Below are 12,893 nucleotides of genomic sequence, written 5' to 3' on the forward strand. Positions count from 1 at the left end.
TTTAGTTAGTAATATTATAGCCAGGCTTCACTGAAAAATATAAATCTTACCATTTTGCGGTAAAACACAGAAAGATCTTTCAAAACATCATCACTTAAAACATCAAGAGACCTACAAAATAGGATAAAAAATTCCATGGTAAGGCTCAGTGACTTATTACCTCCCAAGATTTTCAAGTACATAGAATAGTTCATATTGACTAATGAGTAACGAAGTTATTTTGGGGGCACTAAATATAGACCAGTTGCTACAAATTCTGTTTGGAAGTAGGTACAGTTATAAATTTTATACTTCAAATAGACAGCAAACAAACTAAGACAAATATCTTGAGTAAAACTCAATCAACCCTCATGAGTAAGTATACAAAGAACCATTTCTTTTGTAACAAAACAGGAGGCATTTTCTAACCTTCATTTTTCACAAATTATAATCATTAACAGTAAGACAAGTTTTTTAACAATAGAATGATGGTCTGAATATGAGGCTACCTGAATTCTATCTAGGATTAGCACTGCTATCAATTACCTACATGAGTGTGGGCAACTCACTTTACCTCTATGTTGTTGCTGTTAGGTGCCATCGAGTCGAATTCCGACTGATAGTGACACTATGCACAAAAGAACAAAACACTGCCTGGTCCTGCGCCATCCTTGCAATAGTTGTTATGCTTAAGCTCATTGTTGCAGCCACTGTGTCAATCCACCTCGTTGAGAGTCTTCCTCTTTTCCTCTGACCCTGTACTTTGCCAAGCATGCTGTCCTTCTCCAGGGACTGATCCCTTCTGATAACATGTCCAAAGTATGTAAGACACAGTCTCACCATCCTTGCTTCTAAGGAGAATTCTGGTTCTACTTCTTCCAAGACAGATTTGTTCATTCTTTTGGCAGTCCATGGTATATTTAATATTCTCCGCCAACACCACAATTCAAAAGCGTCAATTCTTCTTCGGTCTTCCTTATTCATTGTCCAGTTTTCACACACATACGATGCAATTGAAAATACCATGGCTTGGGTCAGGCGCACCTTAGTCTTCAAGGTGACATCTTTGCTTTTCGACACTTTAAAGAGGTCCTTTGCAGCAGATTTACCCAATGCAATGCGCCGTTTGATTTCTTGACTGCTGCTTCCATGGCTGTTAATTATGGATCCAAGTAAAATGAAATCCCTGACAACTTCAATCTTTTCTCCATTTTTCATGTTGCTCACTGGTCCAGTTGTGAGGATTTTTGTTTTATGTTGAGGTGCAATCTATGGGCCTGCCTCTATGGGCCTGAGTATCTCCACATGTGAAATGTGGTTTCAACTAAATTAGTTGTAGTCAAGCTAGATTTTAAGGAACTCTCAGGTTCCAAGGAGGTACTGTAAGGTGTCAATGAAAATTTAAATCAAAGTTTACGTGCAGTTTAACTGAATTAATCTATATAACACTTTTAGAACACTGCCTGGCACACAGTATACACTAAATATTAGTTATTACTATTGGCATTAGAACAAAATATAGAAATAACTGGATGCTGAGATATTAACTGCTAACTGACACTGAGAACTCTAAATTTCTGTGCTCATAGCCTCACTTTTCTCACCATTAGCTTTACAGTGAATAAATGTAATAAAATTTTGACCTTATATTAAAAAACAGATGTTTTAAAATTTATTTCATAAAAAAAAAATCCACTGCTAAAAAGTTTGAAAACAATGGGACTAAATCCAAGTTAACTCTAATTCTAAAATGTCTATGACTCATAAATCATTTAAAAAAAAAAATGCCGTCGAGTCAATTCTGACTCATAGTGACTATATGACAAAGCAGAACTGCCCCATAGGACTTCCAAGGTTGAAACCTTTACAGAAGCAGATTGGCTGGTGGGTTCCAGGCGCCAACCTTCAGGTTAGCAGCTGAGCACTTAATCACTGTGCAACTAGGGCTCTTCCTACATCATTAGCCTTTACCAAATTCTTTCCATCCAAGTAAACATTAGTGTCATAAAAAAAAAAAAAATTCTGGAACATTAATTTATAAAATAGGACACAGGCATTTAGTTGATTTTTATCTAAAATGCATCATCCTTTAAATAAGGAACTTTTCATTACAAATTGATTTCTGTGTAAAAGTTTCAACACATATATCAGCTTGCTATAAACTAGACCAATTATATTTTTCAGGCCATCCACTGCAGCCTAAATTTGATCAGAGTCAATACACAGCATAGGAAATGTCTTAAAGAGAACAAATACAAAGAACAAATAGATATCAACCAGTAAGAAATTTTCTGTATGCTTAAATGAAAGGTAGTTAAGTGCTAGCTTAATTAATATTACAGATAGTTTCCAAAAACCAAGGTAACAATTACATGGTTACGTATCAGTTTAAAAAGCAAACAGATGATACATACAAATAAAAAATACACTTGTGATAATACTATTTCACATATTTCAACTAGCATGTAAGATTCACTAAGGACAAAGATTTTGTCCGTTTTGTCCACTGCTGTATCCTAGCACTGGGAACCGTATTTGGCATATAAAAAATATAGCAGGCACTAAAATAACTGGGAAATCACTGAATCCTTACTTTTTTATTTTCTACATAGCTGGAATTTATCATTATTCACTTTTAAATTACTAACATTCCTGCTATTGCATATGAATAGCTACTTTTGCAAGTTATATAATACATGCACTTAACCTACCTTGCTTCAAGCAAAGCTGCCATATTCAGTCCTATAAACTGTAAACAAGACAGTTTCAATTGTTCAGCATTATACATTGCTGCAAATTCCAGTAGCATAGCAGCATTTTTAAGGGTAACTATAAAGGAAAAAGAGATTTACAAAAATGAAATGAAAGGGATGTTACTACAGCAAATGGGATATACTTATTTCTAAGGTTTTCAGGTTTAGAAAACTGAAAGCAGTTTCATACCAAAAATAACTTGTACTGGAGAAAAGATAGAACTCATTTTCCACCCCGATATGCCATCGTAATTTTAAATGACTAGCTATAAAGGAATTATAAAGAAAGTAAAATAAGTACATACATACAAAAATTCTAAGCAAAAGGAAACAGCAGGGATATTACAGTGTTACCTATAACAAACACACAAGAAATGACAATCTTCCATCTAACATTTTACGAATATTTTTTAATTTTCCTTGAAAAACAACTTTACTTTTTATTTATATAAACAAAACAAACAAACAAACAAACCCCACTGCTGTCTAGTCAATTCCGACTCATAGCGACCCTAAAGTATATTACTTAAATAGCATGGAATATTCTCCCTTCTGATGAAATAATTCTACCAGATATACATTTACTTTGAGTGCTGTATGAGGCTATATTTATGTAAATAAATAAAAACATGTTATATATTTGTTAAATATCTAAATTATACAAGCCAGTGCAGAATTTGGCATACTGTGCAGAAGATTCTGGGTTTAGTTACAATCCTAGTAGATAGTCTTACATATAAACGGTCCCATTTTGCCAGAGACCCTCCCAGAATATTCTCCCTAGCTAGCATCTAACTTTGGCTTCCTGAACCCCTACAATCATTTTCTTACTTACTCAGAGTCCCAGGCAATAGAGGAGCACAACTGTTTACTATACCTGGCTTCCTCCATTCCTTTCTTTCTGCGTTGTAACTCTGTGCAAGGTCAAAACTACAATAATGGACTTCTGATTCACTCCTGACTAACCAAAGTTTCAGCTAACAATGAGCCCAAGGTCAGGTAACAACGAGCCCAAGGTCTCACATCTCACAGAAATGATAAAATTGGATCATAGAAAAATCTTTAGAGTTGTTCAGTTGGGGAGAAGGATCTGTACACTGCCCAAAAATCAGAGTCCAACTTCTGTTGAACCCTTCACTTGCTAGGGTTCTAGAGATCCAGGATTCATTAGTAAAAGCAACTGTGCAGTAGGGGCCAAAAAAGAATAGCCAAGGGAGGCCAGGAAATTCAACTGAACTGAAAATATCACCAAACGTATCTTTTATTCCTATTGTATGCTGCCCTTTATCTTAATATATTTCCCTTTTCTAGCTTAAAAAGAGATCAGGGCTATTATTCTTATTTTTGAACAACTAAAGAGAACAGTCCAAAGAGCTCAAGAAAAGTGAATAAACATGACACCAGAGCCAAGACTTAAAACTCCTGGCAAGTACAAATTAGAAAAATTTGACAGGAATACCCTCAATTTCTGAAGTGACAAAGAAGCAGAACAAAGAAAAAATTAGAAAGCCACAAGACTTCCATGTCAGGCTAAGGAAATTTAAATTATTCTAAAATAAAAACAAAACAGGGGACAGACATAATTACTTCCCATAGACACTTAAAGGGGAATAGAGAAGGAAAAAAGGTCATTTAAAGACTACCATGACACAGGAGGAAAGGATAATAATAACCCCAACTAGGATACTGACAGTGAAAATCAAAAGGTGGAGGAAAATGTGATCAACATAGTTGGGAATGAATCAGTTTTGACAGCTGATAAATTTGGGTATAAGAAACAAAATAACAAAGAAAAGAAAGCTTTGGGTTTCAAAGCTGCCTGTTCAAGGGGACAGCCATGCTACTGAAGAGTGCAGAAATAGATTTTGAGAGAAAAAGAGATGTTTGGTTCAGCTATCTTAACAATAAAAAAAAAAAAATAGTTACATAAAAATTCCAATGAGCACTATAAAAAGGGTAACAAAAACTAGAGTTATATTGATATACAGTACATAAATTTTTACCAAGGTAAGAGTAAAACATTTCTGCTTTCAAACTCTCACCCTTCAAGTTCCCAAATAAATTTGACACCATCTTTATTACTCAAGGTTTTATGATACTTCTAAAAATTAGCATATTTCAATTCTAAGATGCATATATTTTTGGTTAGTAACATCTCAAACAGAAGGGTGCATAACAGTTTGAATATTTAGACCCTTTTTGTGGTATAAAAATGGCACGTTTTACCATAAAGTGTCTTAAGGTGAGTAAGATATAGTAACTCTGGATCAACCTGAAAATATACCAATACTCTCATTTAATAATACTCACGTTTTTCAGTTAATGCTACTTCACAAATCTCTTTCAATCGAGTTATGAGAAACTGATCGGCAACCACAAGAACACTACAGATAAAATCCACATTTTGAGATTCTAAAAAAAAAAAAGAAATATCACCATTATTTCATAAACATCACACCTAAAAAAAAAAAAGTAACTGAGACACTAAAAAAGAGAGAATTACGATGATTATTTTCTAAATGCTGGTATGGCAACTACGACAAATAGTATTAACATCAAAATATTTCTACCTTTTAGATGGAAAGCCAGGTAAAAAAAAATACCAAAATGCTCTGGCTCACAGTAGGACCACAAAATGACCAACTGGAGTTGATCTTTGTAGTCCACAGGGCTACTAGAATGCCTAACTAGTTTATAATCTCCCATGCTGTAAGACAAAGCATCAAACCTAAAAAGTATGTGTGAGGGGAGCTGGGGGATAATGCTCTTAGGCTTTTTTAATTTAAAACAAAACTGGTCATCTAAGAGTACTTTTCTTTTTTTACTATGTTGTTGTGTTCGGTGCTGTTCAGTCGATTTCTGACTCACAGCAACCCCATGTGACAGAACAGAACTGCCCCACAGGGTTTTCCTGGCTATAATCTTTATGTAAGCAGATCACCAGGTCTTTCTCTCATGGAGCAGCTGAGTGGGTTCAAACTGCCAAACTTCTGGTTAGCAGCCGAGCACTTAACCTTTGTGCCACCAGCACTCCTTTTTTTACCATAAACCAAAAGAAACTAAACCAGTTGCCGTTGAGTTGGCTCTGACTCATAGCAACCCCATAGGACAGAGTAGAATTGCCCCATAGGGTTCCCAAGGAGCGGGTGATATATTTGAACTGAACTAAATTTCAAATTTAAGAACCCCTATAGTAAAACAGTAAAAAAAAGGAGCCCTGGTGGCACAGTGGTTAAGCAGCCATAACTTTCAACCACTGCATCACCAAAAATACCAAAACCAAACTCATTACCATTGAGTCGATTCCACCTCATAGAGACCCTACAGGACTGAGTAGAACTGCTGCATAGGGTTTCCAAGGAGCAGCTGGTGGATTCAAACTGCCGACCTTTTGGTTAGCAGCCATAGTTCACATTAGCTCTTAACCACTGCACAGCCAGGACTCTTTTTTACTTTGGGGGTTCCTAAATTTGAAATAACTTTCTTGGTCATAAGAACTACATACAGCTCTAGGTAATGTCCCTGAGCCAATGACAAAATAGCAGCATAAACAGAAAAACAACAATACTGGTAGAAGGGAAAGCGGGTAAAAAAAGAAGGCAATAAGAAAAAAACGAAGCAGAAAATGTTGTTAAAAAGAATGAGAAACGGGCGAAATCACTGGGAATGGCAGGGTAAGGACTTCCAAAAACTCCTCCTCCATAAAAGCAATGAGGACACTGGCAAAAATTGTCAAAATCAACTTTTTTTTAGAACTGAGGAAACTAACGAAAGGCTTGCAAACAACCTAGGGGGTGTTTATTTAAGAAAAACGAATGAATCTTGGTAAGAACGGTGAGCTTTGGGATACTGCAGCTTCCCTATTATTCCCAGTCCTCTCTCTCCAGCTCCACAGTAGCCTTGAAAACCACAATCCTCATAAAAATGAGCAGCCTAGCAGCCACTGGAAGGCACAGAACGAATCTGGAGTTCCCCAAAAGCAACATCATCAGAGAATTCTCATTATTTAACCTGTCCGGCAGTTACCTAGAAAACCCTACTTGCAGAACTTGACTTAATTTAACCTGACTCAAGAGATGACCCAGAGTGAACAGCCTTCTACCTGGGGTATTTGCTTAACATGTAAGCCACCTAACAGCAGCAGCAGTTGGAACAAACAAAAAGCTGAACAAAATATTTAAAAAGACGGGACGTGATCTATCTATAAGGGTTTCTGAAAAGCTCCTACATATTCCTGTGAAACCAGAAGGCCACATGCCTGAGTAGGGCTGTGCATATGCCCAGGGTTATATGCATGCCCAAGAAAGACATGAAAAAGTCCTAAGCTCTCACCACTGGCTGACTGTGAAGCACAGTGCAAGTAGAAAATAAAAGCTAAGGCAGAGTTATAATTGCTTGCCAGAGCACTGAAGTCATGCCCCAACATGCACACAGAGCCCCTTGGCAAAGGTGGGGAGATATATTAGTTCCAGGAATTTAAGGACATCTCTGTGTAATTATTAGCCAACCACTAAGCTAACCAAACACAGACTTCAGTTACCACACATGACAAAGAATACAGATTTTACATAATTAGTTAAGAAAAATCATTAAACTGTAACAACAATAAATCCTGGGGAGAGGGAAGAATCTAATTTCAGAGTTGCCACATTACATTATTTGAAATGATCAGTTTTCAACAAATAATTAGGCGACATGCAAAGAAACAAGAAATATGGACCATACGCAGAAAAAATAGCAGTCTACAGACTGTCCACTGAGGAAGCCCAGAAGCTGCACTTACTGGACAAACACTTTAAAACAGCTTCTTAAAATATGTCCAAAGAACTAAAAAAAATCGTGTCTAAAAAACTAAAAGAAAATATGAGGATGATGTTTCACCGAACAGGCAATAACAACGAAGAGGTGGACTTAAAAATAATTTCTGGAGTTAAAAAGTACGATAACTGAAATAAAAATTCACTAGAGGGGTTTAACAGCAGATGTGAGCAGGGAGAAGAATAAGCAAACAAAAGAAAAATCACAAGCAACAAAAACAGACTGGACTTTATCAAAATTAAAAACTTTTCTACTTCAAATGGCTTCTGTTAAGAAGTGGGAAAGTGAGCTTCTGTTAAGGATGATAAAAAAAATTGGAAATGGATACTGGTAATGATTGCACAACATGATGAATGTAATTAATGTCACTAAATTGAACATGTAAAAAATGTTGAAATAACAATTTTTTTTTTTTAAATATGTATATGGAACCCTGGTGATGCAGTGGTTAACAGCTTTGTTGCTAACCAAAAGGTCGACAGTTCAAATTCACCAGCCACTCCCTGGAAAGCCTATGGGGCAGTTCTACTCTGTTCTATAGGGTCACTATAAGTCAGAATCAATTCAACGGTAACGGGTTTATATATACATATATATATATATATATATAGACTCGACAGCACTGGGGTTTTTTTTTGTATATATATACGTATATAGACATATTCACATACATAAATATGCATATATAACATACTTCATAAAATAAAAAAGAAAGTGAAAACACAACTCAGAGAATGAGAAAATATTTGTAAATCATATATATCTGATAAGCAACTAGATCCAGAATATACTCTTTGGACATGATTCTTAAAACAAAAGAATATGCTGGAGTATGTATCAGTAGTTACTTATTTAAAAAAAGTTTTTAGTATTTTCAACTTTGTGAATATATTAAAAGCCACTGACAAACGCTTACAACATAACCACTTACAAAAGAACTCTAACAACATAACAATGAAAAGACAAGTAACCCAAATAAAAGTGGCCAAAGAATTTGAACAGGTATTTTTCCAAAACATATACACAAATGGCCTTCAAGCACATGAAAACTTGTTCAACAACATTAGTCCTCAGTGAAAAGCAAATCAAAACCAAAATGTTAATATAATTCAAACAAATTAACTTGGCTATAATAAAAAAGACAGACTATAACAAGTGTTGGCAAGGATGGGGAGAAGCTGGAACCCTCATACATTGCTGATGGGAATGTAAAACGGTGCAAACAATTTGCAAAATAGTTCGATAGTTCTTCAAATAGTAAACATAGCTACTATATGACCCAGCGTTTCGTGAGAAATGAAAACATATGTCCATACAAATGTTGGAACGTGGACTGTTCAGAGCAGGATTATTCGTAATAACCAAAAAGTGAAAACAAATGTCCATCAACTAACAAATGGATAAATATAATGCAGTATATCCACACAATGGTATGTTATTTGGCAAGAATAAAAAAGTACTGATACACACTAAAACAAGGAATGAAAACATTATGTTAAGTGAAAGAAGTCAGACACAAAAGACCACCTATTATATGATTCCATCCATATGAAATGTCCAGAATAAGCAAGTCCACAGAGACAGAAAGTAGAATAGTGATTACTAGGGCTAGGGAGCACAAAGGAGAATGGAGAACGACTGTTTCTGAGTACGGGGTTTCTTTTTGGGGGAGATGAAAATGTTCTGGAATTACCTAATGGTGACAGTATATTCAACTTTGTGAATATACTAAAAACCACCGAATTGTGTATGTTTAAAAGGGTTAATTTTATGATGGTTGTTGTTGTTAGGTGCTGCTGAGGTCGGTTCTGACTCACTAGTGCCTCTGTATATAACAGAACAAAACACTGCCCAGTCTTGTGCATTCCTTACAATCATTGCTATGTTTAAATCCATCATTGCAGCCACCATGTCAGTCCATCTCCTTCAGGGTCTTCCTCTTTTTCACTGACCCTCTACTTTGCCAAGCATGATGTCCTTCTCCAGGGACTGATCCCTCCTGATAACATGTCCAAAGTACGTGAGATGAAGTCTCACCATCCTCACTTCTAAGAAACATTCTGGCTGTACTTCTTCCAAGACAGATTTGTTCATTCTTCTGGCAGTCCATGGTATTACTCAATATTCTTCACCAACACCATAATGCTAACACATCAACTACTCTTTGATCTGTCCAGCTTTTGTATGCATACGAGGCAATTGAAAATACCATGGCTTGGATCAGGTGTACAGTAGTCCTCAAAGTGACATCACTGCTTTTTAACACTTTAAAGGGATCTTTTGCAGCCAATTTGCTCAATACAATACGTCATTTGATTTCTTGGCTGCTGCTTCCATGGGCGTTGATTGTGGATCCAAGTAAAATGAAATCCTTAACAATCTCAATCTTTTCTCCGTTCATCACAATGTTGCTTATTGGTCTAGTTGTGAGGATTTTTGTTTTATGTTGAGGTGTAATCCATATTGATGGCTGTAGTCTTTGATCTTCATCAGTAAGTGCTTCAAGTTCTCTTTGCTTTCAGCAAGCAAGATTGTGTCATGTGCATAACGCAGGTTGTTCATGAGTCTTCCTCCAATCCTGATGCACCATTCTTCTTCATATAGTCCAGCTTCTCAGATCATTTGCTCAGCATACAGACTGAATAAGTATGGTGAAAGGATACAACCCTAATGTATACCTTTCTTGACTTTAAACCACACAGTATCCCCTTGTTCTGTTCAAATGACTGCCTATTGATCCATGTACAGGTTCCACATGAGGACAATTAAGTGTTCTGAATTCCCATTCTTCACAATGTTATCCATAATTTGTTATGATCTACACAGTCAAATGCCTTGCACGGTCAATAGAACACAGGTAAACATTTTTGGTATTCTCTGCTTTTGGCCAAGATCCATCTGACATCAGCAATGATATTCTTTGTTCCACGTCTTCTGAATCCACCTTGAATTTCTGGCAGTTCTGTTAATGTACTGCTACAACCACTTTTGAATGATCTTCAGCAAGATTTTACTTGCATGTGATGTTAGTGATACTGTTCTACAATTTCTACATTCCTTCGGATCATCTTTCTTTGGAATGGGCACAAATATGGATCTCTTCCAGTCAGTTTGCCAGGTAGATGTCTTCCAAAATTCTTGGCATAGGCCAATGAGCACTTCCAGCATTGCATCTGTTTGTTCAAATATCTCAATTTTACGGTAGTGAATTATATCTCAATTTTTTAAAAAGAGAAGTAGGGAAGGAATACCAAAGTCTCACATGGCTTGCTCCAAGTACACAAATCTTTGGAAATCTTTTTGTTAAACACCATCTTCTCCTTTTTAAAACAATCTAAATTTTCCTAGGGAGACTTAGATTCTGGTTTCTCATAATGTATCTACTTTTTAAGAGTGATTTCTCTGTTGAATTATTCTTGTTTCCTTACATATATGTCTTCATTAGATTGTAACCTCCTTGAAAATAGACGGTAAGCGTTTCACTATTTTTATCCCCAATACAGGGACTGTCACACAGCTGGGGCTCAAAAAATATTAGTTAAATGAAGTCACACATAGAACACTCAGCACCACTCCACTGACTAAAGGCAACTGGTAACTAAAACACTGTGTTTTGCCTAACAAAGTATATAAACACACTCTCTTCATAAATTTTGTTTCAATTCTTAGTCTATCTCCTTTCACTTCAGATATGTTAGCAAGATGGGAAAAATTGGCAAGAAAGAACTTACGTAGTATTTGTCAAAACTATACTTCTTATTGTCCATTCATTCATCTCAATCACAGAAACAGCTGGAAACAGAACTCCTAAATCTAACCGATCTCAACCATTTACGTGTCATTCTTATGGAGTCCATTTTCACATTGGTAATGAAAACTATCTTTTCTATATCCTTATTTTAAGTTTACAGCCCTATTCTTTAAATGAAGCCTCTAGGACAGCTCATTGCAAGTAGATTAGAAATTAGGATTCACGCTGCTTGTACCATCATTCCATTAAACCTGAAATGCCTAAAACATGCTCTTATTAATACCTTTTATCACCACAGCTTCATCAGTATAGAGGTAGTCCAAGATAACCTGCAGTACGTCAGAATGTATTGGCATTTCTAGAGATGCACAACTGGAAGCCTAAATAAAATAAAATAAAAATTTTTTTAACAATAGAATACTATTACATTTAGATTATTGGTACTAAAAACTCTGAACAGGAAATCACATCGAATGCAGAAGAATAAAGAATTTACAAAGCTAAAATGAGGTATTTCAAATTTTAAAACACCTTACAACATGAAAAAAGAAAACTCAGAAAAAAAAAAGCAAGCACACTGGTATTCCAAACACATTTATAAATAATAATGGGGAAGTCTTGATTTAAATAGCTTTTTAGCAATAATTTTAATTTCCAAATGTTGCTATTTTCTAGTAGGCTTAAGCATAAATAAAGTTCAGTACAACAGAAAAAGTCAGCTAAACTATGAATCTAAAGACTAAGACACATATAAGCCCTGCATCACAGAGGTAGAATTTCAAGTGTGTTTAGGACACAATGGTCATTTTGAAACTTAGTTTGAAAATGTTTAAATATTAATTTTTAAAAAGGAAAAACATATTTTCCAAGAGCATTAACTTTGCCTTCAAAGTGATTAATAACAAAATGCTTAAGGCTCAGGAAATCGCTAGGGAAATATAATTGAATACAGTGGTCTGAATAAACTGGAATGTTACAGAGAATCTATATAATATGCAAAATGTTTCTAGATATTTCACAACGAAATTTTGAAAATAACTAAAATGCTTTTTAAATCACTCAACAACCAACAAGAAAAAAAAGGGGTGGGGGAAGAATCCTTCAGAAAAAAAAAAAAAAAAATACTAGATCATAATTTACAATCAACCTCTTTTGTTGTTAATCTGGCACACTCCAAAGATTTCACATAGGCTACAACCTTTTCTATATGGGCAGTTATTACCTCAGTAATAATTAATCACTGTCCTAATGAACAAGAAAAACAGCCAACAAAAGTCTGATGTATTTAAACAGTCTTAACTGTACATCTAGTCCTAACTTATCAGATCAAGTTTAAATACGAACACTCATTACTTTAACATCAACTTAAATGTCTTGAGTGTTATTAACTTGAGAATAATTCAGGGTATATGCTAGTGGTTTATAATGAAATTATAATTATTATTGTATTATAATAAACATTTGCACTGGCACAAGCAAACTAAAAATTTTAAATCATCTAAAAAAATTGAAATTTCCAAGAAACTTAAGATAACTCTAATTAATCTATAATCTCTAAATGAAATAGTGAAGAGAGTTGTTGTTAGGTGCTG

The 12,893-nt window shown here is 35.2% G+C and overlaps 1 protein-coding gene across 3 annotated transcripts in view; it reads right to left on the bottom strand.

Annotated features, from left to right (window-relative positions):
• IBTK (inhibitor of Bruton tyrosine kinase) overlaps positions 1 to 12,893 on the bottom strand; it is a 97,503-nt gene that overhangs the window by 48,821 nt on the left and 35,789 nt on the right. For all 3 annotated transcript variants that reach the window (XR_007518694.1, XM_049896254.1, XM_049896243.1), the window contains exons 16-19: positions 11,585 to 11,681; positions 5,043 to 5,144; positions 2,691 to 2,808; positions 51 to 111 (exon numbers count right to left, since the gene is read on the bottom strand). Coding sequence is in view for 2 of the 3 variants with exons in the window: in XM_049896254.1 (XP_049752211.1) it covers positions 51 to 111; positions 2,691 to 2,808; positions 5,043 to 5,144; positions 11,585 to 11,681 (378 nt within the window). In the remaining variant the exon portion in view is untranslated. The remainder of the gene's footprint in view (positions 1 to 50; positions 112 to 2,690; positions 2,809 to 5,042; positions 5,145 to 11,584; positions 11,682 to 12,893) is intronic.

The sequence above is a fragment of the Elephas maximus genome, chromosome 1 (genome assembly GCF_024166365.1).
Source record: "Elephas maximus indicus isolate mEleMax1 chromosome 1, mEleMax1 primary haplotype, whole genome shotgun sequence".
In the NCBI taxonomy this organism is placed as follows: domain Eukaryota; kingdom Metazoa; phylum Chordata; class Mammalia; order Proboscidea; family Elephantidae; genus Elephas; species Elephas maximus.